This window comes from Lingula anatina, chromosome 1 (assembly GCF_051362555.1).
Source record: "Lingula anatina isolate TDL-2025a chromosome 1, LinAna3.0, whole genome shotgun sequence".
Classification (NCBI taxonomy): domain Eukaryota; kingdom Metazoa; phylum Brachiopoda; class Lingulata; order Lingulida; family Lingulidae; genus Lingula; species Lingula anatina.
In genome coordinates this window covers 33,402,641-33,423,407 of record NC_141767.1, presented here as the reverse complement: position 1 = coordinate 33,423,407, position 20,767 = coordinate 33,402,641, and the positions used below count along the sequence as shown (strand labels likewise).

The 20,767-nt window shown below is 34.7% G+C and overlaps 3 protein-coding genes across 3 annotated transcripts; 1 reads left to right on the top strand and 2 right to left on the bottom strand.

The window, feature by feature from the left end:
- Window positions 1–708: 708 nt before the first annotated feature.
- On the top strand, window positions 709–12,723 carry LOC106165702 (kinesin-like protein KIF11-B). The gene is made up of 24 exons (XM_013544015.2): window positions 709–897; window positions 1,549–1,773; window positions 2,036–2,177; window positions 2,583–2,702; window positions 3,008–3,132; window positions 3,418–3,508; window positions 3,695–3,761; window positions 5,315–5,490; window positions 5,695–5,790; window positions 5,957–6,045; window positions 6,161–6,248; window positions 6,559–6,768; window positions 6,959–7,166; window positions 7,363–7,535; window positions 7,791–7,916; window positions 8,128–8,295; window positions 8,561–8,700; window positions 9,022–9,121; window positions 9,472–9,555; window positions 9,749–9,844; window positions 10,388–10,610; window positions 10,773–10,951; window positions 11,117–11,224; window positions 11,402–12,723. Exons 1-24 carry the CDS (start codon window positions 833–835, stop codon window positions 11,537–11,539), a joined length of 3,237 nt encoding a protein of 1,078 aa, XP_013399469.2. The 5' UTR covers window positions 709–832; the 3' UTR covers window positions 11,540–12,723.
- On the bottom strand, window positions 12,627–18,991 carry LOC106165703 (meiotic recombination protein REC8 homolog). The gene is made up of 12 exons (XM_086999270.1): window positions 18,904–18,991; window positions 17,847–17,926; window positions 17,513–17,676; window positions 16,928–17,054; window positions 16,392–16,547; window positions 16,046–16,109; window positions 15,207–15,323; window positions 14,945–15,003; window positions 14,595–14,743; window positions 14,084–14,299; window positions 13,656–13,768; window positions 12,627–13,440 (listed from the first exon to the last, which is right to left on the bottom strand). The coding sequence occupies exons 2-12, from the start codon at window positions 17,850–17,852 to the stop codon at window positions 13,358–13,360; spliced, it is 1,254 nt and encodes a 417-aa protein (XP_086855396.1). The 5' UTR covers window positions 17,853–17,926; window positions 18,904–18,991; the 3' UTR covers window positions 12,627–13,357.
- Window positions 18,542–20,549, bottom strand: LOC147764286 (meiotic recombination protein REC8 homolog). The gene is made up of 6 exons (XM_087008649.1): window positions 20,494–20,549; window positions 20,255–20,323; window positions 19,739–19,881; window positions 19,395–19,479; window positions 18,904–19,015; window positions 18,542–18,661 (listed from the first exon to the last, which is right to left on the bottom strand). The coding sequence occupies exons 1-6, from the start codon at window positions 20,547–20,549 to the stop codon at window positions 18,542–18,544; spliced, it is 585 nt and encodes a 194-aa protein (XP_086864775.1).
- Between the last annotated feature and the right edge of the window lie 218 nt (window positions 20,550–20,767).

The window sequence follows — 20,767 nt, the reverse complement described above, 5'->3', positions numbered from 1 at the left end:
ACGTTACAATGGAAGTTAATGGGATTTTTAATAGTGGTTTGTAACCTAAACGGAGTCACTGGTCTCGGATTAGTACTGTCATGCCACCCACTGCCCAAGCGTCACCTATGACGTGAGACTTAGTGCTTATTTTGGCTGACTGGCGGCAGCACCTTACGGGTCATGTCATGTCACTGGCAAGCTATGCCATTAATGTACCCTGATTTTTTAATATTGTTTAGGCCTTGAGTAGAAGTATTTAAACCTGAAGTGTTGTGTTTGTTGATGCATGGGAAATATTTTTAAGAGGATTAAACGTTACAATGGAAGTTAAATGGGATTTTTAATAGTGGTTTGTAACCTAAACGGAGTCACTGGTCTCGGATTAGTACGGTCATGCCACCCACTGCCCAAGCGTCACCTATGACGTGAGACTTAGTGCTTATTTTGGCTGACTGGCGGCAGCACCTTACGGGTCATGTCATTTCACTGGCAAGCTATGCCATTAATGTACCCTGATTTTTTAATATTGTTTAGGCCTTGAGTAGAAGTATTTAAACCTGAAGTGTTGTGTTTGTTGATGCATGGGAAATATTTTTAAGAGAATTAAACGTTACAATGGAAGTTAATGGGATTTTTAATAGTGGTTTGTAACCTAAACGGAGTCACTGGTCTCGGATTAGTACTGTCATGCCACCCACTGCCCAAGCGCCACCTATGACGTGAGATTGTAATATGATTGGCTGCATCGGTTATTTAAAACGAGGACGTCACCATTTTCAAATCAAAACTTTCATGGTCAAAACAACACAATTAAGTGTAGGAAGCTGAAAACCATTACAAACATCAAAGTATGGCACCAAAATCCAAAAGTGAGCGGGAGGAGAATCAAAAGATTCAAGTGTCTGTAAGATGCAGGTAATTTCTTCTTGTGCCAAGTTCTTAACGTTATTGTATCATGGTAAATTAAAATGTGAAAGCCGTAAACCAAAAAACACTAAACGGAATTACTAACGTAGTACTACTAGTAGCTCAATTTTCATGCTATGAACTTATGTTCTTTCTAATTTTTCCAATAATGCAACTTGACTAAAATGCATTTAATCCACAATGTTGTAGGTTTTAATCGGCTTTGATTCATAATTAGGGTTGAATCCTGTTGAAAAGAGGGTTGATTGCATAGGGATTTTTGACTGCATCAAGGTTAAAATATATCTGAAAATGAAATCCTGATATCACACCTCCAGTTGAAAGTCCCCCCCCCACACACACACACACACACACACACACACGCACACACACACACACACACACACACACACACACACACACACTTACCTATGTTAACTGAAGCCCCGCAGCAGTAGTATTGTTACTTGGGAAGGAAAAATACGGTGCATACTGATGTACTGACATCACATCATACTAGCACTAATTTTACCTTTCAAGGCCGGCTTTATGTAAGCACCTGTTTTCATATGAATGCAGTGTCTTATAATTTAGAAATTTATTTTTAGATAAGACAATGTAACTTTCATTAAAACTAAAAGAGTGCAATTTGTTTCCTAGGCCCATGAATTCTTCGGAACGTCAAGGATCTTTTTGTGTGACGGATATAAATGGACTGAAAAGAGAGGTCACTGTAAAAGAGAGAATGGGTGCCCAAACACACACCAAAACTTTTCAGTTCGATAGAGTGTTTGGTCCTAAATCCACTCAGTTTGAAGTCTACAAAGAGGTTGCTATGCCTGTGATTGATGAAGTATTGATGGGATACAACTGTACAATATTTGCGTAAGTATTCTGAGGGCATAATTCTAAATTTATAACATGCCATACTGATCAATTAATACTAAGGTACACCTTCCTCTTTATAGTTATGGGGATTTTAAATCTCCAGAATAATGTGGAAATTGTCTGAAGTATTGATAATTTCCAATTTTGAACCAAAGATTAAAGATGGTAAAAAGCAGTTTTAAAGAATTACATTATTAGAGTTGAGCTGCAGTAAATATTGCCAAAGATGGGTCAGTTATCAGGTATGTTTATGTTATAGTTATGGCCAAACAGGCACAGGCAAGACATATACAATGGAGGGAGAAAGAAGCGGAGGGGAAACAAACTGGGAAAATGATCCAGAAGCTGGCATAATACCTAGGTCTATGGCACATTTGTTTGACAAACTTGAGAAAATAGAGGTTAGTAGAATTTCATACGTAACAGCATATTCACAAAAATTCTTTTAAAAATGACTATCCCTTGATGAATTTGTTGAAAATAAAACAAGATGTGTGATTTCAGTCGATGTTAGAAAGATTGAAAACTTCAAAAGTGAATGTGGGACTAGGTGTTAACTTTTTTATTCCCAGTATTGTTAACCATATTGTTTACACGTTTTTCACCATAATTCATTCATTCAGTAGCTTTTCAGTGGACCATGATGCAATGAGCCTCCAGTACTTGTTAACAGCTGAATATTAAATTTTGCTTGGCCTTCAATTGACAATCAAGTCTTGCAGTACTTACTATATATAAGTTTCTTTTAAATAAATGCATCATAATTTTGACCTCATATTTAGATATTTTAAATTGTCAATTTTCAGAACTGTGAGTTTTCTGTAAGAGTATCGATGTTGGAGCTGTACAATGAAGAGCTGTTTGATTTGCTGAGTGCTGGAGATGACCCACCCAGGATGAGGATATTTGAAGACTCAACTAAAAAGGTCATTAATGTGCTATAATATGTTTTAAACTGTTTACTAGTATTGTACTTGTTTTGAACAAACTGCCAATCATAGAATATAAAGAAAAGCAATTTACTTAGGTCATTGTATATCCATTTAAACCAAGTGATATGTTTTCTCACAAATTTACAAAACATTTGATTCTTGCATTCACTTGGCATTCTTTGCTTATAAATAACAGTCTATAGCAAAAATAGCTATTGAAAAAAGCTGCTTACTTCTGGGTATAGACCATTCTTTTGTCTAATGATATTTTACTGAAGTGACACATGGTTTCACTGCAGGGCTCTGTGGTTATTCAAGGCTTGGAGGAGGCTGTGGTCCAGAACAAATATGATGTCTACCATATTCTGGAGAGAGGAGCTGCCAAGAGACAGACAGCTGCCACACTCATGAATGCATCTTCCAGGTGAATACTAGACCCCATATCAAAATCTCTTGTTTTTTTGTGTGTGTGATATTGATATATTTGAGTTGCACACCTTTCTCAATAGCAAGTTTACCCGTTTGGGATATCCAGAGTTTTAAAGATTATTCTGACATAATACAGGGTGTATGCCAATTATATGCTAATTATTGAAGCGGAATTGGAAATGTGTGACTGGTGGTTCACATCCAGATATCATCTGTTACAGTTTTTTTCTTAACTGCTGTATTCTGTATTCAAGTTGTAAATATTTCTACTTTGTTTCAGTCGGTCTCATGTGGTGTTCTCTGTGACTATCCATATAAAAGAGAACTCCATTGATGGAGAAGAGCTTTTGAAGACAGGGAAGCTCAACTTGGTAAGTAAGGGGATGTCCTTGCAATACATTGAGATTGTACAAATGCTGTTTTGATGAAAGAATTGCCTGTTGTTAAAACACCTTCATTTAAAACACAGTACAGGTAAACCTTCATTTAAGAAAACTAGAATAAAATTGTAGATGAAATGCTGAAAGTTGAAGACATTCTATTTATTGACTTTCTAGGTGGATTTAGCAGGTAGTGAGAACATAGGCAGGTCAGGTGCAGTGGAGAAAAGGGCAAGGGAGGCTGGTGAGTAGTACTAATTATGAAGCTTTTCTCAACTTGATAGCCCCTTTTATGGCATCTGGAAACATATAAGAGTTTTGGCAATATTGACACAGTTTGAAGGAAATAGTTCCAATGTTAACTGCTATATTTCAATTTCTTACCAGTGGCACTGCAGATAGTGATTTGCTGTGAACTTAATGGGTTACAGATGAAATGTGTAAGAGTTATCCAGAGTCCATGAAAATTCTTAATTTGTTTTAAGTAATCTTTAACAGGGCGCAGAAGTGAGATTTGAAGTTCACTGGATTCCGTGGGATTTGTGTTTTGTTTTGTTTTGTTTTCCCTGTCTGCCCTGTGGCTAGGCTCAAACAGAGCAAATGGGAAAGACTGGATAAAGGTTTTGACAATAACAATTACAAATTGCAAACAAGATGGCAAAGCTGTTCCCAGAAGTGAATGCATTGCACAATAACATTGCAAAATTTGCAGTATTCTTGCGCACATGCAAAACAGACTTATGTCCCCTTTAGGCCACACTTTTTTATTTTTATGGATGACATCCTCTGGGGACCCCGAAATCGGTGCGAGAGGGCGAAAAAAAAAAACAGTCCAAAAAAAAAATACTGCTTAAGTAAAGGAATGCTGTCAGTACACAGCTGGAAACACAAATTTACCACAGAAACACGTATCAAACTAACACTATGTCTTTATCCATGCTCTCAAAATATTAAAGCATTGTGAATACTTTGTAGAAAGGTAAAAAAGCCGCCAATTTCCACGTGACGATAAGACGCATGCACAGAAAGCTCATTTTCTGGCAAAATTCAATAAGGACATTTGCGACAACCGACTTCGTTGAGGGTGAGTTTTTTTTTTTTTTTTTTTTTCGGAGAACGAACGAAAATCGGTGCGCACGCAGGATGTCATCCATAAAAATAAAAAAGTGTGGCCTTAAGTGTGAAACATTAAGTCCATAGTCTGAACTTCAGGCCTACCCAACTACCAGACTGGGCACCTAAGGATCCTGAATTAACCGGTATATCGGACCACGCTACCCGTTTTCAGGGTGTGTGTCAGATCGCATTTCGGAGTATCATACCCTAGAACAAATTTTGTAGCACGACTGCGGGCTCATCCACGCTCGGCTGAACAACCTTAAACTGTACTCTTACTTTAGAGTACTCTATTTTATTGTCTCTATGGGGATATATGGGGACTTTACGACATTCGGTTTGAATGTTTTAACCACTTTTGATAGGGCTTTTTTGCATTGTATTAGATTAATGTGGCAGTCTTAGGTTCATCTAGGTGGCTTTCAAATTTATGCACCCGGTTTTAAAATCATATAGCGATTTTACGACAATCGTTTACTATCCAATCAAAGTGACAGCCGAGCATGCCAGGGCTCATCCTGTCGGTGTTCTGGCTGATACTCCGAAATGCGATCTGACACACACCTTGAAAACGGGTAGTGTGGTCCGATATACCGGTTAATTCAGGATCCTTAGGTGCCGAGTCTGGTAGTTGGGTAGGCCTGAACTTTTGATGTACAAAGTTGTATTTTATTCCACAAGGTAACATCAACCAGAGCTTGCTGACCCTGGGTCGTGTTATTACTGCTCTGGTGGAGCATGCCCCTCATGTTCCTTACAGAGAGAGCAAGCTGACAAGGCTCTTACAGGACTCCCTGGGAGGTAGGACCAAGACCTCCATTGTAGCCACCATTTCTCCAGCTTCTTGCAATCTGGAGGTAAGTTTTTTTTTAAAGCGAAAATACTGTGAGAAAAGTCAAAACTTGAGATTTTAACTGTAAAGCTGGTTATTCTGAATGAAAAAAATGTTTCTATAGTATATAATCAATTGTTTCTAGAAGCAAACCTTTAATAGTAAGATTTTATTTTTATTTCAATTTAAAAAAGTGATAACAATGGTGCATTTTGCTTTGTTATTAAAGGAAACTTTGAGCACCCTGGACTATGCTCACAGAGCTAAGAACATTACCAACAAACCTGAGATCAACCAGAAACTGACAAAGAAAGCTCTTTTTAAGGTAGAGATTTTTATTTGGAAAAAACAGTGTCTTCCATCTTAAGATTAAATGTTAAATGCCCTTATAATTATGAGCATTTTATTTTGGTCAATGTACACTTTAGGAACCATGCATTTATCTTTATTTTGTCAATTCCACTTTAATTGTTTTGTCATAATTTTTCCAGGAGTACAATGAAGAGATTGAGCGTCTCCGACGGGATTTACTGGCTGCCAGAGATAAGAATGGGATTTATGTCGATACTGAGAATTACAAGTGAGTTGATTTACAATGATGTATCAGTGTAAATAATTTTGATTTGGATAAAAGCTTACCATTCTAGTGGCAGCTTCAAAACAAAATCTTCAGAATTGTTTTATTATTTTTTCAGTAACATGCAGACCACCATGCTGCAACAGAAGGACAGCATTGCTATGTTAGAAGAAAAACTCCAGGCTACAATAGAAGAAATGGAGAAGGTATTTCTGTCTCTATTTTTCCCCGTGCTTTGCTCAAATGTATATACTCTTTTAATGATTTGTTGTAATTAAAGTAAAAAGTGTGATAGAAAATCAGAATATCATCTGAATTGTTTACATACCTGAAAAGTAAAAATAAGATGGTAAATGATATGATTGGATTGAAACTCTGAGTACTCTGAATCTGAGAATCTGTTTTTAAATTCTTAACAAACTTTCCAATCCATAAAGATAATATTTTTATTATTCATTTTATTATGATTGTTATTATTATTATTATTATTATTATTATTATTATTATTAATTCTAGGTGAATGAGCTATTCAACTTCAACAAGCTAGAGTTGGAAGAAACCAAGGTAAATTTGGAAGAGACATCAAAGAAGCTGGAGGACACCACATCCACCTTAAAGCAAACAAAGAAAGTTCTCCGTGTGACCACCCGGGAGAGGGATGAAAACAAACATCTGGTACATGAGCATGTCCAAGCCGAAAAGAACCTTCATTCTGAGGCCACTCAGGTAAGATCTGTGTTCTCTTGTGATTTGAGAGTACACATTTGTTGATAGTATGTATTACATGAAGTTCACCAATTGTATATTTTCTGTGAAGTGAAAAAAATTTAGCATTTGTTTTTTTTTCTTGCTGCTTCTTGAGTTTATTTTCTGTGAAGTGAAAAAAATTTAGCCTTTGATATTTTTTTTCTTGCAGCTTCTTGAAACTGCTGATCAGGCCACTTCTGACGTTGAAGGCCTTCATGCAAAGATACTGCGTAAAAAAGACGTAGAAATGCACAATACAAATTGCCAAGAAAGGTTTCAAATTGATATTCGAGAGAAATTTTCAGTCTTGAAAAATGATTCTGAATCGTTTTCCCATAAGCAGACGGATTTCCTGTCTACCATACAGCAGGAACTGGGTAAGGCATTTCTCTAGTATGTTCTAGTCTTATAGTAAGGTGTTTCTTTTAGAGAAATGCCTTATGTATAAACATTGGAGAGGCCATTTTGTCTAATTTTTTTAAATATTTGAACTTAATATATTTAATGTATGTTGCACGACAGTTTTCCTAAGCACATGCAGTGTGGTTATAAACTCTATCTACTTTCTTCCAGCTGAGAACTTTGAGAAGAAGCATGGAGAGTTGTCTAATCTAGTGTCCCTGCATACGTTTCTGATGTCTTCCCTGCAAGAAAAGACAGCCGCTTTGACAGAGAGCCTACAGAGCACATGCAGAAATACACAGGAATGGTCTCAAACAGTCCAGACCTATGTTACCCAGACAAAGGTGTGTGTGTGTTTTGCATGCTCAGATAATGATTTAGGGTTGCTCACAACAGCTTGGGAATTGTTTAGCATGGCAATAATTGGTATTGTTTGGTAAGTATGTAAATGATGTTTATTTATTTAATTTTTATATTTTTCACTTTTAATTTTTATTATTTTTTCCACTTTTAGTTTTTATTTATTTATTTATTTATTTATTTATTTATTGCTTTAGAATTTTAGTCTTGACAAACTGACACTGTTTATGATATTTCAGGAATCTGAAGTGTCTGCCTTGTCCGCTGCTCTGGCACAAGTTGTACAGCAAACACAGTTAGTAAGCACCATGATAGGTCAGCAGGTGGAGGTCCTGACACAGTTTGGAAAAAGACATAAAGAGCAGGTAAGTTTATGTGCTTTTTTTTTTCTTCAGAGCTGAAAGAGAAAATCCTGAAATGTTTGTATAGGTGTGTAATCATCAGGCATCTTGAAAATAAGTAATAAATAAATAAATTTATGATACATGAAGTCTTGAAGTTTTTTAATTCTTTCCAAGGTTATGTGCACCTTGTTTTAATGGTATTGTTACTGATGAAGATATGTTTTACACATAGCTTGAAGACCTTCAAGAGTCCTTAAAGGTTGGTGGCCAGAAAAACTCTGAAGCACTGTCCACCCTTGGTGAGATGGTGGAGAAGTACACCTGTAAACAGGAGTCGGCTGTTGATGGATTCAGTGAGCGGGCAGAAGAGGTCAGGGCCTCCCAGGACAAACAGATGGAGGTAGGTTATAGGACAGGAATTCATGCACCAAGTACTGGTTTTTGCTGATTTTCGCTGATAAAAGAATGCCAAGAACTGCCATTTTTTAGTCTGAAGTAACATGGAAGAAACCATAATATAATATTCCCTATCAGTGAGTGATATCAATTATCTGATTTCATGTCTGCTAAAATCTGGTGAAAATGAAAGAAAAGTACTTTGGCTTGAGTGTAATTTTATTTAAGACAGTTAACTTATTTATTAGTATGAGACCCTTATGTTTCAGGTTATTCTCCAAATGTCTCAACAACTCAACAGTTTGATAGGGGATTGTAAGGCCAGTCTTAATACAAATATGAACCAGGTGCAGACAGAGTATACTGGTTTTAAAACTGATGTTTCTCAGATGAGGCAGGATTTCCAACAGTAAGTTTTCATTCCATTTTGTCAATTAGAAATTATCTTTTTCAATTCTCAATTCGTGAAAGGTTAATTTCCAATGCTCTTACAATGATGAGGACCACACAGACCTTATTAACTTCTATAAAATTTTATGATTGATATTTTTGTGTGTAGTTTTCCCTTAATCTTATAAGAATAACTTTTAATTCTCCCTTTATTTATTTCCAAAAGAAGCATACCTTACTAAGATACATTATCTTGAGAATTATCATGATGACTCTGATGATAAATGGATCACCAGGCTAAAGTGAAGCAATTGTTATACAATTTCCAAATTTTTAACAGTACAAGATCCAACCTGCTCAGTGCTGCAGAAGAAAGGACAACTTCCCTGTTGACACTTACTACTTCAATGGAGACTGAAAATCAGGAAAATATTCAGAAGGTAAGGTAAACAATTGTTTGATGCCATCTTGTGTACTGTCATTTGTGTGATCATATTGGCCATAAAAGAAATAATTAATAATTTTATAAAAGAAAGAAAAGTGAATGTTTGGATGACTTGGCTGGTTTGTAATGTGGCCAAATTGATAAAACATGCACTGTGTGAAAAGTCTGTGATGATTATATTTTAATCCTCAGCAACTCGTGATGCCTCGGCTCTCGGGTTTTAAAATGTGCCATTTAGTATCACAAACAGAAAGCTGAGTTGTCTGTGAACTATGTGCACTGTCATCTGGTGTTGTAGTTTATGATAAATTTGAAATGTAACGACTTATGATTCTTTTTCTTCAGTTGCTGGAGTCTAATTCCTCAAACTCCAAAGAAATGGTGCATATACAAGAAAACTGTCAGAATGCCATCAAAATGGGTCAAGAGGTAAAATATAGAATGTAGAAATGTAAAATTAGAATTCATCAAGACATGGTTGACAATGTTTTCCTTGCCAGAAAAGTTGAAACTGGCTTTTTGGGTTAGTTTAACTTATTGATTGAGCATAGATCATATTTTTGCATTTAGTTTTTACATTGTGCTTTTAGGACTTAATATGTTATGATCTTTACTTTCTCAGGGTTGGCAGAACCACTGTACTAAGGTGGAGGATATGATGGATAACCATGTTTTAGTGACAAGAACAGCGTCAGAGCAACAACAGCAACAAATACAGGTAACCACCCATGCTACTTGTGTGCTAATATTACAGCTGAAAGCAACATAAATATTTGAATGTATAGGGTACTGAAGTCTTCTTTGCATATGCAAGATAATGCTGTGTAGATTGATACGTTGTTCTGCAACATAGCCACTTGTGGGGATAGCCTCGCCATCTTATTTGCAAATTTGTTATTATGATTGTCAAAACCTACTGACACAGTCTTTCCCATTCGCCCTGTTTGAGCTTATTCACAGGGAACCATGTTGATAGCTGTAGTCACTGTTGTTTAGACCCCCCCAAACATCTCAGGAAGTGATGAAACCTCGCGGAATCCCATGAACTTCAAATCTCACTTCTGTGCCCTATTTTGTTCATTAAATTTTCATTTTGTAAAAATTTACTTATTTGGCATATTGAACATATTTAGAGCAACCAAGAGTAACTTTTTTTATACATTGCCTTTTGCTGTCTCCACATCATATTTGGTGCATTCCACATATGTAAGACATTTCCTGTGCCAAGTGATATGATTTTTTAAACTACTTCTTGTGTAAGGTTTTGGCATCACATGCTGAGGAGAGTACATCCTCCATCAAAGAGAAGCTGCAGTCACGAGGCGCAGAAGAGAAGAGCTTCATGGAAGACCAGACCTCAAAACTTCAGGAACAGCAGATATCCATTCAAGAGCAAAGCCAGAAGCATGTTAGTGAATTGACTGCCAGATATGAAGAACTGGAAAAGTTCTTAACAGAGGAATTAAGAAAGGATGTCCCTACTGGTATGATGCATTGATATTTTACTTAGGCCAATGAAATTTTAGTCTCTTAACAAAAGTGGGATTCAAATCTGTTTGGTTCTAAGCCATTTATTTTTATTCTCCTATGAAGCTTGTGTCAGTTATTGGTACTTTTATCGTGCTTATCCTTTTTTTTTTTCTAAGGGACCACACCACAGAGGCGTGATTTTACATATCCCCGCATTCTCACCAAGGCAGAGCCTCATGATAGCCTTCTGGAAAATTTCCGAGAGAAGTACAACCTTGAGGAGGCTTTGAATGTTCCATTGCCAGAACTGTCCCTCAATGAAAGCTCTGACATACCCCCAGAAGCAGCTGCTGAGGTAATTTATATGTATTATTTCCAAATAGTTGTCTTCGTGCCTTTAAAAACATTTTCCCCTGTGTCTGCAAAAATATGCACACATCATTCAAGCTCTCACTTTGTATCTTTGTTTAAATTTTGAAAAACCATTCAATTAACAGTATCTTTTTAATTGACATTTAAGGTCTCTGAAATTAACAACCTGAGTAGAAGCAGCAGTGTGTCGTCTGTGGTATCATCAGTTAGTGAGGCCAATGAACCTCGAGCCAGTACAGAGGTCAATGACGTCAAGGTTTGTCAATTTTTTAGGGAAATTACGAACCTGTATAAGTCATTTGGAACAGGTTTGGTGCTGATAGTTATACAAAATTTGAAGACTTAAATTTTTATGTTATCATTACATTTCAGTATTTGAGAAGAAAGCATTACATAGGAAAATATTTAAAGAGACATTTAACTTTCATTACAGAACGACTTGGAAACTAAGGAAAACTGTCCAAAAATTCGATCCAAGTTATCAGCCCCCAAAGCCTACAAATCCAGGAGCCTTATTACTCCAAAGAAAACAAGGGCTCCTTTGAGGAGCAGCAACAACGCACCAGCATGAAGAGATGCTTTGTTACAGCAGTGGGAAAAAAAAGATTGATCAGATATATCGCCATCACCACTGACAATTACCCGACCTTCAAAAGACATAAGCAGATAGCCATGCATGGTGTAACACAACTTTTGCTTCTTTTATCAAGATCATTTTGGCTCATTGAGTAATGTTTATAGTGTCAGAAAAAAAAGGCACTTTAGATGTAACATAGCTTTTGCTGCAATATATCAAAGGTACATCTTGGCTCATTCCATGAGGATATCCAATACAGCTAATTACCATATGCCAAAATGTTGTTGTCGTCGGTGTCATGTTTCCAGTCAAGACGGGTTATTTTAAATTGGAATGCAATCTGCCTGAATACAGCAAACTCTCCTGGACCATCACTTTCTTGGGTAAGACAACATGGGGGTCAGATTTGGTCAGCTATTCATAAGATGCCCAGTTGTCAAGATGTGTTGACACTATTTGTTGACTGGAAACATGCCATATGTTTGATACATGAAATCATGTATATGTGGATTTTTGTGACATCTTATACATGGATGCGATTTTTCCAACTTTTGGCAGATTTCAGACTTTTTGGGAGCCAAAAATGCCATTGGCCTTCATGGACCCCACGTCACATTTTCAAACTTATTCACTAAACAGTATTATCCCTGCTTTTGCATTTGGATTTATTAGATCCAAAATATGAAATTAGTGGTATGTAATCTCCTGTCATATTAGCAATGTTTATATACATCTTCATTTATTTTACACTAGCCAAAATAACTGTTGTATTTGATAGTAAGCCAGTAACATGCAATGCTTTTCTTGCTGGTCATAGGATGTGGAAGCAACACTTTAGAGTAATGGCCAACAGTTTTAGCCTTAAGTGAGAATGTGTTTGTGAATGTTGTGGATGTGAAAACGGACAAAATGCCAATACTAGACAATTTAATCAGGCACAAATGAAAAGGGGTATTGTAATCTTTAAATTAGTTAATGTAAGTATATGTAGGATTGCAGCTTCATTTGTATATAACTGAATCATAGACTTTATTCATTTATAGATCATATTTCAGCAAAAAATATCACCAACATAAACTCCTTCCACTGTAACATCTTTTATTTTAAATTTTAGAAATGTAAATAGTAATAAAGCTAAACAGAAATGGATGGTTGAATAAATGCATGTAAAAAATCTATTATTCTTCCTTTTCGAATTATTCATCTTCAGAGGAAATGGTCATCAACAGAAAAATGTCCATTCAAAGTTAGTTGTTGGCTTAAATTGGAAGTTGTTGATATCACTTAATAGATAAAAAATCTTAATAAGTTAAATGCTGCTATTCTTCAAAGCACACATACCAAACAGAAACTGCAAGGCACTAATACAAGCTTGGAAAACTAACAGTTATGGAACTCTTGAAACATGACATACTTTTGCTATCCAAGTAAAATATATCTGGATACAACTATAAAAATGCATCTTTTTGTAAAACATGATTTATAACTATAAATATTTTTTTAAATAGAAGGTTATTTTCAGAAATAACATTTTAAAAACATTGAAACATTTAAAAGCACAATATATACTAATTGTAAATGTGAACAATTTAGAATGATATTCTCTATTTGCAATTTAACCTTCAATATTATATATCCTGCTGTTTTCATGAAAACAAACTGTAATATGTTAAATATTCACAAGTCTTCAGATTTTTTAAAAATGCTAATAGGAATAATAAGAGTTACTGTGAAAAAAAACTGATTCTTCACTTTTTCCTTCTGAGGTTCTTTTATATAGATTTCTATGCTTTAAAGCTGAGCCTGCTAAGTTCACCATTCTGTTCCACGCGTGATAAAAATGTCACCGTAGGGTTCTTCTTGGGTAAGATCGATTTTATTCAGAGCACACAGATCTAGAAAGAAAATGTGGAATTGAATTCGACAAATCTTATTTCTACCAGAGAAAGAAAACAGAAGCTGGCCCCAATATTTTCTTCAATGATGAATTCATATTTTTAAAATTGTCAAAAACATTTTAATAAAAACATAAAAAAATAAACTTGTAAAAATACATTCTCTTTTTCCTTATCCCATTTTTATCTAGCACACACATTAATAATAGTATCACCTAAAATTGCAGTGAAATGACCAGCGGCCTGGCTCCTGGTGTTGCTAGCAGGTGGACACAATGTTCTAAAAGTAATGCTCATATCCACATTTGCTGTCAGATGCAACAATTTCCTGAAAAAAAGGGGGTAAAAACATGGAACTATCGAGGAAAACTGTTGAGTGCATATTTTAACATTGGTCATTTTTTAAAAATCGCTGTTGGAAAGTTAATAAACCAACATAGCCTCTAATCCACCTTATTTCATAAACATGCCAGGGTAGTACACACCAATACCTGGGGACCAATTAGAAAAAGTATGTTGGCCACATGGGTCAGTGATTAATACCCAAGTGATAAAAAAGTCAAAATATAAATCTGTCCAATAATAATAATAATAATAATAATAATAATAATAATAATAATAATAAAGTGTTTCATAAATTCACCTAAGCACATCTTCATGTACAATTTTAGCAGATTTCTCGGGTCTTGCTTCCATGTCTAGGTCCAATAACTCATCCATGCTGGAGTGATGTTCTTCCCTCTCTTCTTCCAACACAGGCGGCATGCGAATGCTTCTAGAGGGCGGTGCTGATATAGTCTCCATCTCTGGGATTGGTGAAGCTCTGGACTTCTTGTCTGCTGATCTGTCTGCAGATAGCCTAAATAATATATGTAATTCAATATAACTTTGTGCATCAACTGCATAAAAAAGGACTTATTAGTATGTGTTAAGAAAATGATAAAATTGCAATTTTTTTCATGATGCCGTTTGAAAGCTTAACTAAACTCTGGCATACGTCTCTGTTTAAGACACTTAAAAAATAACACCACACATCATACATATAAAAAACTTGATAAAAATCCTAACAGCTGTCCTACTTACTACTAGTATTAGTAATTTAAAGCATCTTTAAAACAAACTGATTATCTATAAATGAAAAAAAATATTTTTACCTTGGTCGCTTTCCAGATCTAGACCCAGTGTCTGATGACACATCAAGGTCAGAGCTTTGCTCAATAAATGATCTCAACAGTTCCAGCCTACTGGCCGATTTGCTGGCTGAGGCAGACAATCTGGCTATTTCCATTGACTCTTCCTTTTCCTGAAATATTTGATTTTATTTTGGTACATGTAATAGCATTTTTTTATAATCTTATCACGATGTTGCATTGAAGTAAACTTCAGTTCTAGAAAATTTGGATCTTAAATTAAGACAAAGTGAAGGTTTATCATGCATATAGAACATTACAAGAATAAGAAATCAGGCCAAAAAAAAAATGGCATCAAATTGCATGCCGTGTACCTGTTGGAGTGAATCCCGAGGTTCTGGTATAGGGGACAGCTCAGGAACAGTGCTGATGGCTTCAGTATTGGAAGAGAGTTGATAACAAATTATAACTTTTTTCAACACACATATAAAAACCTATGAATCTTATTAATCAGTCATCTTCATCTCTTAAATCTTAAAAGAATGCATATTTTAAGAAGAAGATGGATTTCATTTAGGTAATAATTCTTATAAAAAACCTGATCAGATGTTTTTATTACAGAAACAATTGTCTCACCATCTTCTTCACTTGATACTGTCCAGAATCGTTTCTCAATGTCAGAGTCTGAGCCTTCTGTAGTCAAGGTATTGGCACATCTTCTCCACAGGGGTAGAAAGTTACGAGAACGGATGTCTGCAAAAAATAATTTCTTTCTGATAAAATTAAGCCATAATGTATTGGCAAAATATATCATTGAAACAGATTTTGATAACATTTTTTTTTCCATATAACAACTTCTCCCCTTTAACTTTTTTACTATAACACTATTCAAATGGGTTTTGTAAATTTTAAAGTAAAATTTATCACTGTTAAGAGCAAATTGTCTCCAATTTTGATGTTAGTTTTTACAAAATTGTATCTCTCAATGTTAAGAACAAAGTATCTCCAACTTTGTCTTAATTTATTTTACAAAAATACGTTTAAAATATTTAAATAAATAAATAGAACAGTATGTCCCAAGAGAACTATGAAGAATAGGTCCAAGCAAGTGAAAATTAGACTACGAAGTTCCCTCCGTTTTCCTCTCACTGGGCCGTATTCTTTGTAGTTCATGAGGGACTGTGTTACATTTGTTTTATTATACTGATTGTCCACATACTAGTAAGAATAAAGGGAGGACAACTTTTGATTTTGCTTATTAAATCTGCATTTAATTGAAAGTGTTATTGTAATGTCTATTAAGTTGTCAATGTAATCTGTAACAATAAGAGTACTTAAGATAGCAAAATAAAACAGTGACACTTTTTAACAATCAAAATGTTTTGTCGTATGGACTGAAATATAGGCATTCAATATGAGTTATTGTAACTGACCAGAGAGTAGAATTCTACAAGAGATATAATAAAATAAGTTACCTTTTCTACTTGGAAGAGTCAGGAGCTCAACTGCTGACATGTGTGATGTGGGGCTAGGTATCAACTACAAAAACATTTTTGAAAAATTATGTCACAAAAAAACCCTTACAAGAAAGAATGAAAAAGCTGTTAGATACAAAAGATTGAAGAAAAATAATAAAACATTCCTGAAATTACGCAAATTGTTCATCTGAACAATTTATACATAACTATTTTAAATTATAATCAGCATAATTTCAGAAGAGCTAACAAAGGAATTTAACCTTTTTTTTTAAATTCCCTCTTAAATTCCCAAGAAGTTTTAATTCAATATTACTCAATTGGGTCAAAACAAAATGTTGTTTACCAAGGGCCTCATTATGTCTGTTGTATCAGCCATCTGCTGTTTGAGCTTTTTCTTGTGAATTTGTATTTCTTTGTCAGCAAATATCAGCTGTCTCTTCCTTCTGCGACTACCAGGAGTAGGGGTGAGAGGTGACAGTTCTAAGCCTATACTTACTTTCTAAAACACAAAAACTAAATTGTGCATACATATCTTCTGGTATTTTAAAATATCAATATAGAAACCACATCGAAAAAGAAATATTTCATAATAAAAAATTATGACAAAGTTTTATGTAGTATGGTCATTTTGACAAATTTTTGTGGAACTTTTTAGCAAATGATTTTATCAACATGTGATTGTTTTCTCTAGTGGTTATATTGTTTTAACTGTTTAGTCAATTTTTATTAAAATTTCAGAGTAAAAAAAAAATTACTGCTGATAAGATTAATATGTTGTTTTGGATTTAACTCTATAACAGCAAGTTTAAAAGTTAAATGTGTGACAATATATAATATTATCTAAACAGTCATAAGGGCCTATGCAGAATCCTTTCTCACCCTTCTGGGTTCTTCTCGTCTTGGCGTCCCTGGGGTGACTCCAGGGGTTGGCTCAGTCCCAGGTCTTTGCCTGTGTCCTGTCACACCCACAGTGGGGGTGGTCTCTGTTGGCACAGGCATATCAGCTCTGAAGACATGAATAATTTGAATTAGACAGCAAAGCTGGTAAATGTACAGACAATTATCAGAAAAGAAAGGCATTACCATGTTGCTTCATTTCAACATAAACTACCACATTCTAGTAAATTTAAGTTTTGTAAAAATAATACGACCACACTGATTTCTGAAATGAACCTGCCTTTTTACCAAAAAAGTTACACTGCAAATATGAAGTAAAATAAGATATAAGGTGAACAACAAATGTCTCGGGTGGTGACAGCACCAGTTACAGAAATGACAATAACATGGACAGACACAATGATAAAAATATAGTAAATGAAATATAACAATTCAATGAACTTCAGAGGTAACGATTATAAACAGGCAGTAAGGTGTGGCAGCAGTGCTGTAACTTGTATGCATTCCCTTTGTTTTTTTACAATTTTAAAACTAACAAAGTGATCCAGAAATAACTCACTCTCTCACCTTAATTCAGATTCAGAGGCAGAATGTATCTCCTCAGAAACAGCCACACCTTGTTGTTCAGCTAGGATAGAGGCTTCTATCTGAGCCGACAGTTCTTTTTCATGGACATCCAACATCGGCAATTCTTCCCCTGTGAATAGTGGGAGGTCCTTCTCATCTGGGAGCTAGCATTTAAAATGAAAAGTAGATCTTTTTCAAATATGATTTTAAAATTTCTTTTGAATTAGAAGAAATATTTTAGTGCACAAAGGAAAACTGCGCTCTGAACACAGTTAAACAATGCAAAAATAGACAAAAAATAATAAAAGTTTATCATACAGACAAAAAAACGTACCTTCATCTCCTCTTCTGAAAATGAAACTTCCTCCTGTAATGTGATACGTTCCTTAGGCGATGTTAAGGGAGCACCAACACCTGGAAAGTTGTTCAAAATTATACACAACCCAACCATTGTTTTAACATAGTTAATTTCAGCAAGCCTGCAAAACCAGTTCTGGTATCTGAAATGACTTATAAAATATGAATACCTCAACTTCAGTAAAATATGTGCTATATCATTATTTTCATTGCACTATTGGGCAAATCATTTTATTTCATTTCTATTTTATAGGGCTAATGATATAACATATGTTCATACTTATTACTTGACTTTTTTTGTGTGTGATCAATTAAAATAAAGTCAACAAAGAACAAAAAATCATAACAGCAACATTTTAACAAAATCACAAAAAAGCATAACTGGAAAAAAAAGACCAAATAAAGCAGAAAAACAGATTCCACAATTCAAAATATTGTTGTAAAGTCTAGGCTTTATATTTCATAAAATGTTTTTCTTTTCTTTTTATTTATTTATTTATTTATTTATTTATTTATTTATTATTTTTTTATTATATATTTAGCTGACAGAAAAAGTAAATAACATCCCCAAGTGCATTTTATCATCACTTATTTGTGCAGAATAAGAAAAAGCACACAATAAAAAGAACAACAATAAAAAGAACAAAAATTAACAATGGCTTATTCATTTAATTAACCTGGTCTAAAAGGTTCCTGAGGAATATTTGGAGAAAGAGGAATAGATATGTCTCTATGTTCAGGACTACTGAAGGGTGAAGCAAAGGGTGGGGTAAGTTCCACTCTGAAAGTTTCCTACAGGAAAAAAAGGCACCAGTGCAAACATCCAATACAAAGACTAAATATAAACATTTTTTAGATTTGGTAAATGTGAACAAAATCTATCAATGGATCACAATGTTACTAGTCACATACTAAATACATGTACTACATGTTGTTCCCTTCAATTAAAAATTGTTTAGAAAGAAGATGGTCTTGGGGAGATCACTACTAGCCAATGAAATTTGTGTTCTTTATGTGAACAGTCCATCATTTACCTCATCAGCAATAGCTTGAAGACTCAGTGTTTCTTGTTCCCATCGCAAGGCACCAAAATCTAGATCATAATTACCATCAATAACGCCTTCTGTGCTGGTCACAGGGTCAGCTCTGAAATTTAGATAGACTAGACTAGTTTTTTCAATTGGTATTTGTGAAAAAAGTTGATAGAAATTATTTTCACCGTATATGCATATCAGCCTTGAGACAAGTGTGTGTGTGTGTGTGTGTGTGTGTGTGTGTGTGTGTGTGTGTGTGTGTGTGTGTGTGTGTGTGTGTGTGTGTGTGTGTGTGTGTGTGTGTGTGTGTGTGTGTGTGTGTGTGTGTGTAAATGAGCACACTTGCAGGCGAAAATAGTGTAAGCACTGAAAATATAAAAAAAGATCAAGACACACTGATATCAATATTACGAATACTCCGCTGTTTTCAATTTAAAACTCAACTGCTACAGAGACAATTTTTTCATTTAAAATATAAAGATAAACCTTACCTTGCAGTCACCTTCAAATCAATATCAGTGGTGGGTTTTAGCTGAGATAGATGAGAAAATACCTTGGACAAACAACTCAGGTCACCTGAAACAAATAACCCAATAGAGATTTAAAAGCTTCTGTAGGAAAGAGTTAAATTTCACCACCTTAACCTGTACCATGTTTTAAAGCCACTAAAAATAAACATCAATTTTAGCAATGCTATGTTTTTAAAAATGTTTCACCTGCATATCTATTTTACCAATGACAAGAACAAAGACTACCAAGATGAGATGAGATAAGATACCATAAACAGTTAAAAGAATATTTCACAGTACTTCTTTAAAAGATAACTTGTACTCACTGTATAAATATTCAGTCTGCCTGTTGTACACCTTTACCACTCCAAACATGAGTTGTGAAGACAAGTAGAGAGAAAATCTTGGCACAGAGCCCCCTGGTCTAACTGGCCTGGCACGCAGGGTTATGTAGTCAATTATCTGTCGACTAATAAAGAAACTCAGTTTACACTTTGACATAATTTTATCATAGTTTTATCTACCTCTTTCTTATGTAGTCTATTATCTTTTGACTAGTAAAGAAACTATTTCTCAATAGCAATTTTACAAAATTCTATCATACTTTATCAATCTCTTTCTTTTTCTTATTAGTTTATCAACAGGTATTACTGTTAGTATAAGTGTGATTTGCAATATGATAAAATTAAAAGAGAGTAAAATAATACTAGACTAATAAGAGTAACTGGTTATAATTATACTAATGTCTTCCAACATAAGTAAGTCTTTCAGTTGCACAGATTTTTTTTTATTCTGTATTCTTTTTTTTTCATAATGATCAATATTTATTAAATTTTCCTTACCATGTTTTGTCCACATTAACACCATAATATTCTCTCCTGGTTAAATGCACGCCTCTTGTGGCAGCAATCCTACATGTAACAAAATAGTCAAAATATGTACGTGAAAATCAAAAGTCCACATACATTAGGCATTCTGAAAATTTTATAAACTAGTCTTAAAGTAAAGGATACAACTTCATTGCATATAAGTTGATATTTACACTTACAATAACGTTATAGGTTTAAAACGTTTTTCTCACCAGATAATCCCAAATTTTCCACCTTTCCTCTGGAGAACATCATGGCTATAAAACATTTTGATGCGTCTGCACTTATCTTTGTCGTCTACCTTGTTTTGATTGTAACCAGTGTCACAATCTTGCGTAAAACTGATCACAGCAACACCAAAACTGTTTTTATCCCAGAGCCAATCCAAGCATGCAAATTTCCCGCGGCTTTATCATTAGCGCAAGAGGCGCCACTGTGCACACTAGTAGAACGATTCTGTTTATTCTCTACGTGGTTTTCAAACTT

Excerpts from the sequence above, each read along its gene's own strand:
- LOC106165702 (XM_013544015.2), top strand. The coding sequence starts at position 833 with ATGGCACCAAAATCCAAAAGTGAGCGGGAGGAGAATCAAAAGATTCAA. Across the intron at positions 898-1,548 it reads CAAGTGTCTGTAAGATGCAG|GCCCATGAATTCTTCGGAAC; the intron begins GTAATTTCTTCT and ends TTTGTTTCCTAG. Across the intron at positions 9,122-9,471 it reads ATCAGGAAAATATTCAGAAG|TTGCTGGAGTCTAATTCCTC; the intron begins GTAAGGTAAACA and ends CTTTTTCTTCAG.
- LOC106165703 (XM_086999270.1), bottom strand. Across the intron at positions 17,055-17,512 it reads GCCTCTGAATCTGAATTAAG|AGCTGATATGCCTGTGCCAA; the intron begins GTGAGAGAGTGA and ends TCATGTCTTCAG. Across the intron at positions 13,769-14,083 it reads GTACATGAAGATGTGCTTAG|GAAATTGTTGCATCTGACAG; the intron begins GTGAATTTATGA and ends CCTTTTTTTCAG.
- LOC147764286 (XM_087008649.1), bottom strand. The coding sequence starts at position 20,549 with ATGTTTTATAGCCATGATGTTCTCCAGAGGAAAGGTGGAAAATTTGGG. Across the intron at positions 20,324-20,493 it reads GGAAAATTTGGGATTATCTG|GATTGCTGCCACAAGAGGCG; the intron begins GTGAGAAAAACG and ends TGTTACATGTAG. Across the intron at positions 18,662-18,903 it reads TTCAAGCTATTGCTGATGAG|GAAACTTTCAGAGTGGAACT; the intron begins GTAAATGATGGA and ends TTTTTCCTGTAG.